This window comes from Podarcis erhardii (genome assembly GCF_964252035.2).
Source record: "Podarcis erhardii genome assembly, chromosome: 9".
Taxonomy (NCBI): Eukaryota; Metazoa; Chordata; class Lepidosauria; order Squamata; family Lacertidae; genus Podarcis; species Podarcis erhardii.
This window is the reverse complement of record NC_138512.1, coordinates 25,157,212-25,174,473: the sequence shown is the minus strand read 5'-3', so window position 1 is coordinate 25,174,473 and position 17,262 is coordinate 25,157,212. Positions and strand designations below refer to the sequence as shown.

The window sequence follows — 17,262 nt, the reverse complement described above, 5'->3', positions numbered from 1 at the left end:
CTGTAGGTGGTAAAATAGAAAACACGATTCAGTGGAAGCAAGTTTAAAGCGACGCACATTGGGACAATCTTTTATTTCACATATATGCTCGTGGGGGTCTGAACTGACCAGGAATGAGACCTTGGGGTCATAGGGGACAGCTCTATGAAGATATCAACCCAATGTGCTGCAGCTTCGAAAAAGGCAAATTCCATGTTAGGGATAATTAGGAAAGTAATTGAAAACTGCTGATATCATACCACTATACAAATCTATGGTGTGACTGCTTTTGGAATACTCTGTACAGTTCTGGTTTCCTCACTTCAAAACAGATATTGTAGAGTTGGAAAAGGTTCAGAAAAGGACAACCCAAATGATCAAAGGGGTGGAGCGACTCCCCTACAAGGAAATGTTGCAGTGCTTGGGACTTAAATCCTGGACACCACCCTTAATCTCAAAAACGACCCTCTAAAAATCAGGCCAGAGGAAAAAATTGTAGCCATTTCCCCAAGGACCTGAAAAGTTATGTAGGCGAGGTCAGGGGAGGATTTTTATTCTCCAGAAATGAACTGATGAAGCACATTTTCTGAAAGCACGAGAAATCTTATCTTTTGAAATGAAGTAACTCTTTATATACTCTACAACGACAGAAAGCAAAAAGGGCCAAAACATAAAGAACAAAAAAACCCCCTCTGAGAATTATTTATATTTTGCAACAGTGGTTAATGCAAACTGTGAGGGCTCCGCTTCCCTCCTTTTTCCTTGTAACGAATCTCATGGCTGTTCCATTAAAATGTTACCATGCATGCTGACTGCCAGATGTTCAGATTGGGAGGCAGCCTCGCAAATGTTCTGATTGGGAGTAAGTGGAATGTGTTCAGAAACTCCCATAGTCTGTGGACATCCCATTCCTGCCAAAGTATTTCTCAAAATGGAGCGTCTGTTGGAAAAAAATTAACAAACCCAAAGCTTGTTCCAAAAGGCATGTTGCAGAACAGCCTGGGTCAAGGACTCACATGACGTCTCCCCCCCGCCCCAAACTTTTATTAATTAACATGGATTAAGTGACTGGATCAAGATATTCATAATATTGCTCAGTCTTCTTTCTTTGTTGGACAGCCTAGTTTTGTAACAGGTTTTATAACTCACCAACCCTATCTCGTGTTTGCAAGTAACAAAAAGGCTAGATTTGATAGATTAACAGCTTGCGGTGGTTTTGCACAGCAGATGAAGTATGTATGTTTCAGGCACTGGAACAGACAGCTTTTGTATATGAATGCATGAAGCATGAATTCTATAAAGGATGTTATTAGTATTTAGGCTTTAGGGCAGTGTTTCCCAACCATGTGCCTCCAGCTGTTTTTGAACTACAACTCCCATCATCCCTGACTAGCAAGACCAGTGGCAAGGGATGATGGGAATTGTAGTCCAAAAACAGCTGGAGGCACAAGGTTGGGAAACACTGCTTTAGGGTACCCCCAAGAACTCCGCAAGTATGTTAAGTTGCATCCTAATGTACAGGCAACTCCCTGTTTGCATGGGAGTTGCATTCTGGGTCACCATGCACAATGGTGGACTGTGCATAAGCCCATCCCACCTCTTTTTCTGGCCACTTCCAGGTCGACCATGATGCGCGCATGCACAGTCATGCATAAATTGGATGCACATAAATCGGTTATTGCCTGTACATGGTTGAGACCTGTGACATTTTTTGTCAACACAAAACTTCAGAAGGACTTACCCATGTACCCATTATAAGGTACATGGTGAAGCCAAACACTAATCGTTGTGGGAATGTGTCCTAAGGTTCCTAACATACCAAACCTCAAGTATCATATTATTTTTAGGAAGGATTTCCTAATCCAACACTGTTGTTGGCTGAAAGGCCTATTCACTCACTTCATGAGACTGAAACCTTTGTCATCTCGTATGGAAAAGTTTCTGGACACTTAAGCAAGCATTATTTTTAATGTGCCTTTCTCAAATCAGATGTCATCAAAGTCCCCTTCCCCATTTCACTATCTTCAGTTTAATCATATGATTTATGGCAGAACCAATGCCATTTTGTGTGAAACAGCAACATATACAACAGGTAATTTTCAGCATGATTTTAAGAGGTCTTTCTCCAAATTGCATGCTGACTTCATTCAAAAGGGCCAAATTAGATGCAACGGGGCCACTGCCTTTCATTTCTCTGCTCAAGTCACATATGAAACAAGCAGGTAGTGTTGGGTCTTGGACAGTAAAAGTACCATGCAAGAGCCGTCCCATCCTGTTTCACCGTAACTCAACCCACCGCTCCAGGCTCTTTTCTCTGTTCTTGTCTCACTGTCAAAGTGAGAACCAACCATCAGCAGGGAGGTGAAAAACAGGAGGGGGGGGTGCCCACCTCCTGTATACTCTTTTTACAGATCAGATTGTTAGTGCCGATTCATGTGAATACATCACTGTTGCCAAAAACGAAATGTCTTGATGTCTAAAACTATGCAAACGTATTGGCCTGATTATTCATACGTAATACTAAGTCACAGTTTAGTGTTGCAAGCACAAGCCTTGGGCTTATGCACGCCCCCAGATGCCTCTTCTTGCTTGTGAAGCCTGGAATGAGCACTGGGGGCCAAGGGCAAGCCCCACTAAAACGATAAGGCCCTTCTGCACCTCTTTGGTGCTTTGCTTCGGACTTGCATCACCATCCTGGTTTGTATTCCTGGTCTGTTTCCTGATACTAAGTCAGAATTCCCCAGGTTGGGCTAACAGGGAATTCTGGCTTAATGCAAACCATAGATGAAGTGCTAAAGTAAGGGGGTGGGCTGTCTGCTTCAATACTTGTTCTTGGCTTTAAAAATCATGGAACGATCATTTAAACCAGACCACAATGTTCAAGCCAAGAAATACGGCCAAGGTAATTTATGGTTTAGGAAACTGAAACAAGCCAGGACCATTAACCACTGTTTGAAACTATTTTGTTTTCCTGAACCATGGCTAACGCTAACCAGTTTGTGGTTGGGGAACAGAGCTTAACCATGAGTCCCTGTTTGGATGGTGTGCATGCTAAACTAAACCTTGACCTAGTGTAAGACAGCAGCAAAGGGGATTGTGGAGCAAAGTGTCTGTGAGCTCCTCTCTAGGAGTCCACATGCTCTTGCTAAACTAAAGCTTGGCTTACTGTGTCACACAAACCAAGCTAGTGTTGTTTCTTGTGCAGGGGGTACTAATCTATGATTTGGCGTAATGTGTGAATGCATCCAAGGATACATTACTCTGTCAAGTTGACATGTACTCTACTAGAGAGGTTTTTGACCTTTTTGAGTCCATGGCTCCCTTAACCAACTACATTCTTTCTGCAGCACCCCTGTTATGTCACCCCTTGCCTGCAGAGCTGGCAGCCTCTCACGCTTTTTCAAACACCCTTCCTTATGGAGTGTTCCCTCAGCCTCCTCTCCTCTCCTTGGGAGTCCTCTGGGCAGCTACTGCTCATGCCCATGATCTCTGAGCTGCCCCCCCCCTCGCCCCAAAGAGAGGTGCCTCCCAGAGGCACTATTCGCCTGCAGAGCTTATAGCCAGGTGTGCAGAGCTTATAGCCAAGTCTTGGGGAGGCAGAGATGCAAGAGGACATTAGAGGAGGAAGGGAAGGAAAGAGGGACAGAGGCCAATGTTGCCCGTGGTACCTATCATTCAAGGCACCTCAGGGTGACATGACAAATTAAATGGTCCATGCACAAGAATGAAGAGAGGAGAAAAGGTCAGGCAGCTATGGAAGTGTGAGCTATATGTAGTGGTAAAGGTAAAGGTACCCCTGACCGTTAGGTCCAGTCACTGATGACTCTGGGGTTGACCGCTCATCTCGCTCTATAGGCCGAAGGAGCCGGCATTTGTCCACAGACAGCTTCCGGGTCATGTGGCCAGCATAACTAAGCTGTTTTTGACGAACCAGAGCAGTGCACTGAAACGCCATTTACCTTCCCACTGGAGCAGTACCTATTTATCTACTTGCACTTGATGTGCTTTTGAACTGCTAGGTGGGCAGGAGCTGGGACCGAGCAACGGGAGCTCACCCCGTCATGGGGATTCAAACTGCTGACCTTCCGATCGGCAAGCCCTAGGCTCTGTGGTTTAGACCACAGCGCCACCCACGTCCCTCATATGTAGGGGTAGGGCCTATCAATAGAGGGATGCAGCTCACCTTCGGTTTTAGGGTAAAATTAGCACATACACAAAATGAACTATTATATTATTCTATTTTTACCACTGTGGTGTGTGCCATTATTATTTTCTGGGTGTTTGGTCATATTTGACTTGATGAGACAAGCCAATGCTTAGCGAGTATTTTGATGACAAAGCAAGCCCCAAGCAGAGATGTGTAGCACAGTCCTATGCACATTTACTCAGAAGTCGAGTCCCACTGACTTTTCTAGGATTTGCTTCCCAGCAAATGTGCATAAGATTGCAGTGTTCAGGTGCTCAGAACCTTACGAGCCATTGTCAGATATGGTCAGCGCATTGGAAGTGCAATTCTGGTTGGAAGAATTCTTCTGGATAGAAGAATTAGAGCTACTGTTGCTACAGTTTTACGTATCTCTCTTCGCACCCGTCTAATTTCCCATGAGCAGCAATTGGGCTACAGTCACACCCTGCATTTAAAATTCTATACCACTTTATAAACAGTCATGGCTCTCTCCTCCGCAAGAATTCTAGAACCTGTAGTTTATTAAGGAAGCTAAGAGTTGTTAAGAGACCCCCCCAATCCCCTCACAGGGCTACAATTTCCAGAGTTCCCTCAGAAGAGGGGTTGATTGTTAAAATACTCCGGGATTCGTAGCTCTGAGAATCTTGCGGACTGTGGCTTGTTAAGGGTGCTGGAGACTGTAGCTCTGCCAGGGGGTAAATCTGAGTTTCCAGGCGTGTTTGGGGGAGGCAATGGGCTTTAAATGCATGGTGTGTTCACAGTCACAATGATGCATTCTGCATAGTTCCTGCCCTGCATCTATATATGTAAAAACATCATGAGATAAACCAGAGTGCTTGTGCTCTAGCATGCACTAGCCAAGCAGGAAACTAAGCTGTTCCAAGTGCTTAGGCGAAACAATAGAGTTTGTGGCAGGATATAATGGGAGTTCACACGGTTCTGAGTATGACAATAATTAGGATCTGGATGCCGTGCAAGTTTGATGCCAGCCCTGGTTTTGCATACCGCTGCAGTTTTAAACTTACCTGCAACTACCGGACTTTAATGTAGGGAACTGCAGCAAAAAGCGAGGGCCGTAGGATGCAATCCTGCATACATTTACAAAGGCAAAACCCAGGAAATCAATTCCACTCAGCACACGCGTGCATGGAGGTGGGACACGGCTGTGCGCTTCTTTACTGCCTCTCGGCGCAGCCCGATCCTAAGAATGCACAACCCCAAAACCCCAATCCCGCTCCCACCGGTTTAAATGCACTTTCTCCCCAGCAGTTGCATACAGAACTGGCGTGCGGTTGCATGCAACAGTTGCCTTTGTAGGGAGCTTGCCCTAACGGGGTGCATCGAGCCCCCCATAACCTGCACCCAGGCCTTCCAAGCAACCCACCCTCCCCCTCGCTTCCCCAGACCACCTGCCCCCCCCCCGCCGTGTCCCCTACCTGTGCTGCAGCCCCACTAGCCCCAGCGTGATCACATGGGGCACGTCCAGCTCCGTGGGCCACAGGCCGGAGGCGATGCACCCGAACACGCCGCACTCCTCCCGAATCCCCAGCTCCTCGAATTCCATGGTGCCCGAGCGAACACGTGTTGTTGTCAGCGCAGCTGCTTCTGTTATTGCCACTGCTGCCTCCTGCCGCCGCCGCCTGGGTTTGGGGGGGGGGCGGGGGCGGAGGAGGAGGAGGAGGAGAAGGAGGCGGCGGCCTCAGAGGCGCGAGTTCCTCTCCGCGCCCACCCCTTGCGCCCGCCTTATTTACATGCATACATTACGAAGGGGCTGCTCCGCGCGCCCGCCTGGTGGAGTTGCTTCCCCCACCCCAGAGGAGCAAGAGAGGTCGCCTTCGGGGCGGAGGGGGGGGGCTACTTTGTATCTGCCTTTGGACACAAGTTAGCTCCCGCTCGCTCTTTCTCGCTCTCCACAAGTTAACTTTGTTTCCCCCTCTCTTTCTCTCTGCGCGCGCACGCGCTTCTGAGGGCGAGTTTTTGCCCAGTGGCTCTGTGACTGGAAATGGGTGGCTGAAGTGCTGAGGAGACCGCGAAGGGCGGAGGGAGCTGGGCTCTGCGCGCGACGGAAGGGGTTATTTTTTCCCCCTTATGGAAACGGGGTTTGAGGGAATAGGGGGTGGGGAGGAGACTTCGGTTTTTGCGCGACTGAGCAGGGGAAGGGGGCGTCGGCGGGCGCTCGCCTCAGATTGGAGAAACGCCACCAAAGGGTTGTGAGCGGAGGGGGGGGGGTTAAAAACATCCCTCCCTCCGTGGGTGGAGGAAAGGGGGCTGGAAGGCAGGATGTGGCCCCGGCGGAGAGTTTTAGGTGGCCCAACCCCTTCCCTTTCCAATGAGGTGGGAGCATTGGCGGGTTTCTGCAACCGCGCCCCGCCCCCTTCCGCTGTCCCCCCCCCCCTCGTACGCAGCCCCAAAAGTGCCTCCGGACTCCGAACGCGCTTCTTTTTCGGGTCGCTTCCCTCGCGCGCTGCTAACTTGGTTTTGTTCTCTCCTAGGCGTCTCTCCAGGCGGTCTCTGCGATGCCTCCCATACGCTCAGGTGAGTCGCTTCGCCCGCGCTGCCGGAGGGAAAGAGCTGGCGGCAGCGGCGTCCAGCAGTTGCCCCTCGCCAGGGACCTGCCCGCGTATCCCACCTCCCCATGTGGATTGTAGGGAAATCGTGTCTTCGGTCCCCCCCCCCGGGCTTTGTTTCAAAAGTTTCTTGCGGGATGAAACTGGTACACAGCCTTATTGCGTTACACCTATATAGGCAGATTCCTTTTTTCATGGAGGACATTTTCTCCTGAGATTCTTCTGCGGGCACTGTACAGATCTGCTGCTTGAGAAAGGGGAGTTTCAAAAGTTTTATGTTGCTTAGTCAGATTTCACTTCAGTTGTGCTTGTCTTTTTGTCAAAAGCTCTACTGACGACTAAGGTGAATAATGCACTGCTCCCCCCTCCCCAGTTCCTTTGTATAAGAAGCAACACTTGCAATTGTGTTGATTTCACATGCCTCAGATTGTTTTCACAGTCCGTGTGTGCTGGGCAAGCAGCTGAAATTTGCTATAAAACAAGGAGTGCATGCAGTTATTTTGATGCATGTAGTGCTGCATGCGATCCTCTGCATGCTTTCTGTGCAGGAGGTGCAGGTTTAAATGCCCTTGGGCATTTTCATAGATATTACTGGAATTTGAATGTGTCTCTCAACGTTGCAGTGTGGAGCGCTCATGCCCTGAGTTCCAGCCAGCCAAGTTTTAATGGACTTCATAAGGATCCACACGTGTAGAATGGAGTTTCTATTGTACAATATACCGTATTTTTCACTCTATAAGACACACCATACCACAAGACGCACCTAGTTTTTGGAGGAGGAAAACAAGAAAATATATATTCTGAATCTCAGAAGCCAGAACAGCAAGAGGGATCGCTGCACAGTGAAAGCAGAAATCCCTCTTGCTGTTCTGGCTTTTGTGATAGCTGCGCAGCCTCCATTCACTCCATAAGACGCACACACATTTCCCCTTACTTTTTAGGAGGGAAAAAGTGAGTCTTATAGAGCAAAAAATACGGTAATTTGGTTTAAGGCAGGCTTCCTCAGCCTCGGCCCTCCAGATGTTTTGAGACTACAATTTCCATCATCCCTGACCACTGGTCCTGCTAGCAAGGGATCATGGGAGTTGTAGGCCAAAAACATCTGGAGGGCCGAGGTTGAGGAAGCCTGGTTTAAGGGATTTATACTGCATCCTTCTGAAGGTTCCCAGTGTGGACGAAAAGTTAAAATCTGAGTAAAGCTAATGTTAAATTAATAGTAAAAAAAGCAGGCATCAGGAATAGAAACAAACAGTAAGAATAAAAGGAATGTACAAATGATTTTTTAAAAAATTATTAAAAACCTGGTAATATAAAAGGCCCCTGGTGCTGAAATGACATCAGAGTAAGCCCCCCAGGGAGAGCATTTCATAATGAGGGTTTTATCAGCAAGTAGGCCCTTTCCTCTGCAGCCATCCTCTGTATGTCAGACGGCAGGAAAATCTAAAGGGCCTACTCAATATCTAACTTTATTTCCAGAAGCGAGTCTGGAAATAAACTGGGAACCAGTGTAGTTTGCAAACCACATGTACAATGTGGCTGTAACACTCAATAGCAGCTAACACCCTTGCAGCCATATTTTGAACTAATTGCAGTTTCTGGACCATCTTCAGAATTACATCTGCTGTTAAGTCGTATGGTTATAAGCAAGTTCTGCCCAAGGTCTTGCTCCAGGGAAGTTTTCATAGTCTCTAATATTTGTCTCTTTTATCGTTTTGAATACTGTGTATCCGAAAATGTGAATGCAGCTAGCCTTGCAGTGAAAGTTGCATGCATATTAGTTGAGCTGGGATCCTTGCCATCCGATTTGCATCTGCTTTTGTGGAGGGACTGAGGTTTACCTCACAGTAAGATCCACTGAATAAAGTGCAAATTACTTCTGGGGGGAAAAACATACAATAGGGTTCCAAGATGAAGGGTAGTAAGTTGCTAGGTTTCCTAATTGTATTGCAAAGCTGCTTTCAGAACCTAACAATTTATATTGTATTTTTTTATCCCCTCCAGAACTTAAACTTGGCAAAAAAATAAATGAGGGGAAAACAAAAGAAGTCTATGAATTGCCAAGTCTCCCGGGATGTGTTCTGCTTCAATCGAAAGACCAGATAACGGCCGGAAATGCAGCTAGAAGGGATCTCATGGAAGGGAAGGCCGCAATCTCAAATACAACAACAAGCTGTGTGTTTCAGTTGCTCCAGGAGGCTGGTAGGTGGTGGGAATTATGGAGCTGCATTGGGGGAAACCACTTACTGGCAAAACAGTGTATAGCAATAAAACCATAATCAGCCACTATGAGGCTACATCGCTTTGCAACTTATGAATACACTATCCACCTGGTAATAGGGAATCTAGTATGTGTTAAGTACTATTTTGACCACATGGGATTCATTCTCAAGATTGCAACACCAACGTTTCTGGGGGAAATCGCCCATGTAAAAATGATAAAGCTACTCATTCCTTACACATAGGTTACATGGAATGCCTGGGTCCTCCAGTTCGACTGATGACATTTAAAGGCCTTGCTCAGGCAGTAGGCTTTAGCATGTATTTGCCCCTTATTTGTGACCAAATGAATTTTAAGCAGTTTAAAGCATTCCGCATTGTCTGTTCAAAACAGAGGCAACCCTAAATGTATTCATACTACATTTTGAGTGTTCAAACTACTTCACATACATTAAGTCTTACAAACGCCATAGAAGGTATCCTGGTATTATCCAAATATTGCTAATGGGGAGATAGCAGAGGCTGAGGGGGAAGTATTTTAAAGCTACCTAGTGAGTTTGTGGGACGCGGGTGGCGCTGTGGGTAAAACCTCAGTGCCTAGGACTTGCCGATCGTATGGTCGGCGGTTCGAATCCCCGTGGTGGGTTGAGCTCCCGTCGTTCGGTCCCAGCTCCTGCCCACCTAGCAGTTTGAAAGCACTCTTAAGTGCAAGTAGATAAATAGGTACACTTTATAGCGGGAAGGTAAACAGCGTTTCTGTGTGCTGCGCTGGTGCTGGCTCACCAGCTGCAGCTTCGTCACGCTGGCCACGTGACCTGGAAGTGTCTTTGGACGGCGCCGGCTCACGGCCTCTAGAGCGAGATGAGCACGCAACCGGCCCGTACGGGCAGGGGTACCTTTACCTTTACCTTTTAGTGAGTTTGTGGCTTGAGGTGAGAGTTGAACCAGGGACTCCCCAGTTACTACACTTCAGGTGAGACCAAATGCCAGTGCAGTTGAATATCCACTAGCACAGTGAGGCTTCTCCCACCACCTGGTGTATCCCCCCCATATCTGAAGGGTTGATGGAGGCTCTGGGGCAGATTTTAGGAGCGAGAAAAGAAACTGAATATCCCATTGCACAGGCAAATTTCTGTGGCACATGTGAGTGTTATGAGTCTCCTTATGCCTTATCTGAGTGTGTGTGGATTATTCCAAAGAATTTGGGCCATGATTGCAGTTGTGGCCAGTAGCCTTGTATTACAACCTTTGTACATTAAAGTCTGTGGGACAAAGAATAGCCCTTGCAAACTATAGGTTATTCAAAAGTTCTAATAATTATATTAGAATGAGCTTTTCGAACTTCAGGCCAGTGTGCTGTGAGGAAATGGCTGTATTGAGCAAGCTCTTTGGTTTAAAAATTAACTCGATTAGAGCCCTTTCTCCTGCTTCAAAGTGAACCCCCCTGAACCATCGAAACTTTGCTGGTTTAAACATTGCCTACCTTTTTGGAGGCAAGAAGGTCTGTATCTCTTCCAGATTAGTGCTGCAGATTCCCAAGCTGAACTAAATGCTGCGCTCCCAGAATATGTGATGGTGTTCCTTTTGGGAAGAGATTGCTGTGTAAACTACGTCATTTAACCTTTCCCCCCACTTTTCCTCAAAGAGCATAAAAACCTAATAAGAGTTGGGTGAACCAGGCCAATGGTCCATCTAGTCTTGCATTCTGTTCTCACAATGGCCAACAAGATGCCTGTGGGAAACTCACAAGCAGGACATGAGTTTTCTCCCCTCCCCCAGTTTCCACCAACTGATACAGTGGTACCTCGGGTTAAGTACTTAATTTGTTCCAGAGGTCTGTTCTTAACCTGAGGTACCACTTTAGCTAATGGGGCCTCCTGCTGCTGCCGTGCCCTGAAGCATGATTTCTGTTCTCATCCTGAAGCAAAGTTCTTAACCTGAGGTACTATTTCTGAGTTAGCGGAGTCTGTAACCTGAAGCGTATGTAACCTGAAGTGTATGTAACCTGAGGTACCACTGTACTGGCTCTAAAGCTTTATTTACTATACTACCTGCTCCTTCTCAAAGATTCATAATATTCTCCTGCTACCTGGTCCTTGACAGCAACTAACAGGTTTGAGTTCAGAGAGCCATAGTGGTTGCCAAACATCTTGTATTAACTTGCATGGAATGCTGAGGCTGAAATCCTATGCATGTGGAAGTGAAGCTCATGGGATGGGCTTCTAAGTTGCTGTATAAAACCTCCTTGGCTTCGAACCATCCATAACTGTACTCCAGACATTACAAAGATTAAAGAGGGAAAGTAAATTTTCTTTTCCCACTCCCAAGTTGTGTCTCTCCCAGCTGCTATTTGCTTATTATATCTATAGTATTTGTCTCCTAACATTGCTTATTTCTGTATGCTTCGCCCATCAATTTTGTGCAGGTTGAAATTGCTGTGCCAAACTCTTGAAATGTCTTTTCTGTGTTATAGGCGTATAGATTTTGTTTCCCCACCACCACCACCACTCTTGGATTTAGAAGCGTGTTTCAGTCATAGGACTAATGTGCTGTTTAATTCCTTTTTCAGGAATTAAAACTGCTTTTGTGAGGAAACACAGTGACACGGCATTCATCGCTGCTCACTGTGAAATGATTCCAATTGAATGGGTTTGCAGAAGAATTGCTACAGGTTCTTTCCTGAAGAGAAACCCTGGCGTCGAGGAAGGCTACCGCTTTAACCCACCTAAGATTGAGATGTTTTATAAGGTGGGTAATGTAGATATGGCTTGGCTGTAATGGTGGTCATGGGATACCAGACATCAGCTGATTCTAATAGACTTTTCGGAATGACTGAAGTCATTCTATTTCAGTAATATGTTAAAACCATGACATGGTAAAATTGGTGGTCCGTGCAGGGCCAGATTTAGGTTTGATGAGGCCCTAAGCTACTGAAGGCAATGGGGCCCTTTATATGTCCAGCTGCCCTTTGTCCACAACAAATTGTCACTGTTTTTTGTGTTGAATATATGCTATATGGTAATTTATGGACCTAATAGGTATTTAAAGCCATTTGCACATGTTGCCATGCAACCACTCCATGCAGAATGTAGGCATCCCATATATAGAAATGAGCAAACCAGTGATATTTTAGGGAGCTGTCTAGCAGGCGGGGGCCATTACTTACACCATAGGAGCCTACACAACTCAAAACACTGTTGCTGTATGTAGGATTTATTTTATTTGTTTTTTATCTTAGATTTTGGAAATGTACATCCAGGTTTTTTTCCTTTAATTTTTTTGGGGGCCCCAAGAGAGTGGGGCCCTAAGCTATAGCTTGTTTAGCTTATATGTAAATCTGGCACTGTGTGGACCTCAGGGATCCGCGTAGTCCACCAAGGGGGTCCGTGGCACATACCTGTTGACTGGGACATCCTGGATTTTGGGGGGGAGGAGGGGTGCTCATGTGACTCTCATGGAATATGCATGGTCTGGTTTTGCACCATTCACATAACAAAAACTAACACAGAGATAACAACTTTTTCAAAAGTAGCGGGTCCATGGCTTGGCCTTTGAAAAACAGGGTGGCTACAGTACTTAGCTAACTGGGAACCACTGTGGTAAAACTAAACTTCCCATTATAAATCTCCCACAGAAACATACCGTACTTCTTTTGAGAGGAAGAGCAAGATAATGAATAAATATGAATGATGGATGTGTCTGTACTGCTGTCAGAGTCAGAATGATTATTTTGATTGATGGTGGCTTTTAATTGTTAGGTATTGACAGATTAAGGATTTGTTCAAAATAAACTTGTTGATGCATCAAGTAAAAACAATGTACTTGAGTCAATAACACATTCCAGAAATTTCCAGTTCTTTCCCCCCAAAATGATGGGGTGTGCTTTTTGAACTGGGTGCCTGGTGGAAATGTGAAGCTGTTCTAAATAAAATGCACTGTTTGTTTACCAGGATGATGCAGCCAATGATCCACAGTGGTCTGAAGAGCAACTCATTGAAGTTAAGTTCAAATTTGCAGGCCTTGAAATTGGACAGACTGAAGTTGACATTATGGCCCAGTCTACTCGAGCCATTTTTGAAATACTTGAAAAAGCATGGCAGCCCCTGAACTGTACTTTAGTGGACATGAAGGTATAATGAAGTGATCTTTTAAAAGTGTGTGTCAATTTGAAAGCAACAATAAATTAGCTAACTTCAACTTTTCCCCACTTTCCTTTGGGATATTATTAGGTTGAGTTTGGTGTGAATGTAGCTACAAAAGAGATTGTTCTTGCTGATGTCATTGATAATGATTCTTGGCGATTGTGGCCATCTGGAGACAGAAAACAGCAGAAAGACAAGCAGGTAATTCTATGCTTATGGTTTGCTTGTTTTTTGTTACTTTTACTATTAAGCCAGTATTCTGAGCTGTCTTTTGCTCTTTCCCTACTGCTGCAGAAACTCTGTGCTTGCAGCTTCATAGCCTGGATTGCCCTAAGTACAGTGGTACCTTGCTTCCCAAACTTAATCTGTTCCGGAAGTCTGTTCTAAAACCAAAGCGTTCCAAAACCAAGGCACACTTTCCCATAGAAAGTAATGCAAAATGGATTAATCCATTCCAGACTTTTAAAAACAACCCTTTAAACAGCAATTTAACATGAATTTTGCTATCTAACGAGACCATTGAGCCATAAAATGAAAGCAATAAACAATGTACTGCAGTCACACAATCAATCAATCAGTAGCTGAACTGGGTTCCACGCAGTCACAAAAACAAAAGAGCTGCAAAAACTAAAAATAAATAGCAAAAAGAGACAGACCTCAGCATAACACTCAAAACGGAAGCATGGCACTCAAATCGGAAGCGTAACACTGTTATGGAGCACATTCAGCTTCCAAAAAGAGTTCTCAAAGGAACACTTACTTCCGGGTTTGCAGTGTTTGGGTTCCAAGTTGTTTGAGTACCAAGGCATTTGAGAACCAAGGTACCACTGTGTAGTGAAGGGAACTACTTATGCTTTGATCTGTATGGCACATTATAAAGAGAGTACTATGTTCTCAGCATGGGTCCAGAATGTACATAGCCTCCTCCGTGGGGGAGAGCTGTGCCACTGAAACTGCACTAGACACCTGTCTTCCAAAAGTATTTAAAGGGAGAAAGGAGAGTGAAGGCACCATGAAGCTCTATTCTCACAATGATTGAAAATCCTCTGCTTGGTGTCGTAACAGCAAGCTGGCTTTTTGTGTTTTGGCACCGTCTTTTAAAGCAGTTATTCTTGCTGTGTCGAGAAACGTCCTTATTATCTTGGGCACCTGTGACAAACTGAATAGGATGCTAACCCCAGCCCCAGCTTTTAAATCCACGGAGGTTTTGAATTTCAACTCTTCTTATCTTCGTACCCAGTGACCCAACTTTGGGTACAAGGTCTGTGTGGGGTGCAGGATTGGCTGTTGATTGTGGGAGTATAGCTTAAAATAATCATAATGTCATGAATTCCACACAATCAAATGTAATTTTCATAATTGGTTATTTAAAAAATCCAAATGACCCTCATGTAACTAATAAAATACTGGTATTATCAATCCCATGTGAGTAACTGATTTTTTTTTTATAGTGAAATAAATGTGAAAATAATTTTTAAATGTACGGAATTCATTTGATGTTGTTAATTCAAATTTACCAATGATAAATAAAACACATTAGTGCGAATATGTGAAACTGGTTTATTAGCACCTCAATTGAATTAAGACTCAACTTGGCTTGCCTTCATAGTCAGATGCTGTAACCAGTGGAATGTATTTTGTTTCCTGTTTCTTTTAGTCTTACCGCGATCTGAAAGAAGTGACTCCTGAAGCACTGCAGATGGTGAAGAGAAACTTTGAATGGGTAGCTGAAAGAGTGGAGGTATTGGCACTAGCCTGCGTGAGACAGATAATTCTCTTTGCCTCTCATGCAAGTACTTAAAATTGTCCTTTGACTTTCCTTTCTGCTAGCTTTTGTTGAAACCACAGAGCCAAGGCAGAGTGGTTGTGCTAATGGGATCCACTTCAGATCTTGTACACTGCGAAAAAATAAAAAAGGCTTGTGGGAACTTTGGCATTCCTTGTGAATTACGAGTGACCTCTGCTCACAAAGGACCAGATGAGACACTTAGGATCAAAGCTGAATATGAAGGTAAAACTGATTTTGTTTAAACCTAGAGTGATAGTCATTGTTACCTAGCTTAGACCCATTGAAATCAATTGACAATAACTAACATGGGAGGTTATGTCTATTCCTGTAACAAAACAGTTTTCCTGGGAAAAGAGTGAAGGAAGGCATGCATAGTGTTTGATGCTAGGTATTTTTGTGTCAATTATTAGGTGATGGAATTCCTACAGTGTTTGTAGCAGTAGCTGGAAGAAGCAATGGTCTGGGACCTGTGATGTCTGGAAACACAGCATATCCTGTTGTAAACTGTCCTCCACTCTCGGCCGACTGGGGTGCTCAGGATATATGGTCATCTCTGAGGCTGCCCAGTGGTAAGTACCTGCCCTTGAAACAAATTGCTGTTTGCAAAGAGGCAGTACATTTTTCAAGGTCAGAGCATGCCGTTGCCCGTAATTTGATCAAAACTACTCACTCCAGACACATTTGTCACTTAGTGGGGGCTTACTTCAAAGTTAATGTGCATTTTCTAGGGTGGCTCCCTATTTTTCGAATGCTTTCTCCAGGGAGCCTCGCCTGACGCCTTCACTACGTATCTTTAGGCACCAGGCAAAAACTACCTCCTTCTCCCAGGCCTGTGGCTAATTAAGCAATCTATGGCCTTTTAATGGGCCTAATAAAAGGTATTGCCCAACTGTAGATTTTAGAGTTTTAGCCATTGTTGTGTATATTCTGCTCAGTCTTTTCCAATCATGTTGATAAGGCATATCTACTTAATTCTGCGTAGTTTACGAATTGTGTTGAATAGTGGTTGGAGTGGAAAGGGGGGGGGGGAGCAGGACAGCAAGAGAGAGAGCTTTTTGAAGAGAGTCTCCCAGTGCATTTCCTGAAAACATACCTAGTCTGAGCAGTTAAGCATATTTCTGGCACATTTTTAAAATATCTAGAGCTATCAGGGCTCCAAATATCCTTGACAAACAGAAAAGCGGGACTTTCAGAGTCTTCAGATCTTCGTTAGACTAGATGCACTGTACAACTCAAAACTTAAGTTAAAATTATACATAATGGCTCTTCAGAAGAGTTTTAGAATTGGACCAGGACAAGTTTGAGTAGTGTTGTACTGCCCTCTAGTGGTTGGAAATCTCTTCCTCCCAAACCCACTTTTCTGAGGTTTGGTTATAACTGAAAAATTCAGGGTTTAGCTTAATTATGGTAACTGCATTTGCCTGCAGTCATATACAGATGGACAAAACAAAGGCTATAATTTCCCTTTTTATTTTTAAACAGGTCTTGGCTGTTCCACAATTCTTTCACCCGAAGGTGCTGCCCAGTTTGCTGCTCAGATATTTGGGTTGAATAACCACTTTGTGTGGGCCAAGTTGCGCTCAAGTATGCTGAATACATGGATCTCGCTCAAGCAGGCTGACAAAAAGATGAGAGAATGCAATTTATAAACCGCTTCTTCGTTCTGTGTTCTGCCAGCTATCAGAATATGGCATACCATTTCTAACTCGAGAACACACTCACCAGTTCTATCATAAACAGATGAGCCTGCAGGTTCCAAGCACATACGGTTAATCTTTGGCTTTCTGAAAGCTGTAGAACTTCACAAACGCTACCAGTATTATGGAGTAGTTTTTACTGATCCATCTCAATAGCTTATTAAACAGAGCTAGTTACCTGTATTGATTTGTAATCCTGAACAGAATGTTAATTCTCAAAGTTTCTATTGAACAGCTAGCAATAACAGCAACTGTCTTAACCTAGATTCTAATTAAGAACCTGTTCAACAATGTGGCAGAGGAAAGAAAGGTTAGCCATTATTTCAAGATAGTATTGTGAAATCTGTATTTGGAGGGAAAGTGTTTACCAAATAGGAATAAAAGAAGCTTTCACTAGTGTGGTATTTTTTTTTCTCTTACAGTACAGTCATACCTCGGGTTAAAGACGCTTCAGGTTAAATCTTTTCAGGTTGCGTTCTGCAGCGATCCGGAAGTAACGAAATGGGTTACTCCGCATTTACGCGCATGTGCAGAAGTGGCAAATCGTATATGTGCAGACGCAGGTTGCGTTCTGCTCAGGTTGCAAATGGGGCTCCGGAACAGATCTTCCTTGGAAAAGAGTGCTTAGAAGAACAAGGGTAGCAAATGTTGAACCCAGCAGATGTTTTCAATAAGAGCTCCCATG

At 44.7% G+C, this 17,262-nt stretch overlaps 2 protein-coding genes across 2 annotated transcripts in view; one reads left to right on the top strand and one right to left on the bottom strand.

Moving 5' to 3' along the window:
* Window positions 1–5,884, bottom strand: part of PPAT (phosphoribosyl pyrophosphate amidotransferase) — a 46,450-nt gene extending 40,566 nt beyond the window's left edge. The window contains exon 1 of the mRNA XM_081875843.1: window positions 5,602–5,884. Coding sequence (XP_081731969.1) covers window positions 5,602–5,729 — 128 coding nt within the window. The 5' untranslated portion in view covers window positions 5,730–5,884. The remainder of the gene's footprint in view (window positions 1–5,601) is intronic.
* A 657-nt stretch (window positions 5,885–6,541) lies between these two features.
* On the top strand, window positions 6,542–16,973 carry LOC309349625 (multifunctional protein ADE2). The gene is made up of 9 exons (XM_081875883.1): window positions 6,542–6,700; window positions 8,734–8,931; window positions 11,519–11,697; window positions 12,900–13,079; window positions 13,179–13,292; window positions 14,749–14,832; window positions 14,922–15,102; window positions 15,291–15,449; window positions 16,363–16,973. The coding sequence occupies exons 1-9, from the start codon at window positions 6,682–6,684 to the stop codon at window positions 16,527–16,529; spliced, it is 1,281 nt and encodes a 426-aa protein (XP_081732009.1). The 5' UTR covers window positions 6,542–6,681; the 3' UTR covers window positions 16,530–16,973.
* The last annotated feature ends 289 nt before the right edge of the window (window positions 16,974–17,262 follow it).

What these genes read in the sequence shown, in the direction of transcription:
- LOC309349625 (XM_081875883.1), top strand. An exon ending in GTACTTTAGTGGACATGAAG is followed by an intron (nt 13,080 to 13,178) that starts GTATAATGAAGT and finishes GGATATTATTAG; the next exon opens with GTTGAGTTTGGTGTGAATGT. An exon ending in GATCAAAGCTGAATATGAAG is followed by an intron (nt 15,103 to 15,290) that starts GTAAAACTGATT and finishes GTCAATTATTAG; the next exon opens with GTGATGGAATTCCTACAGTG.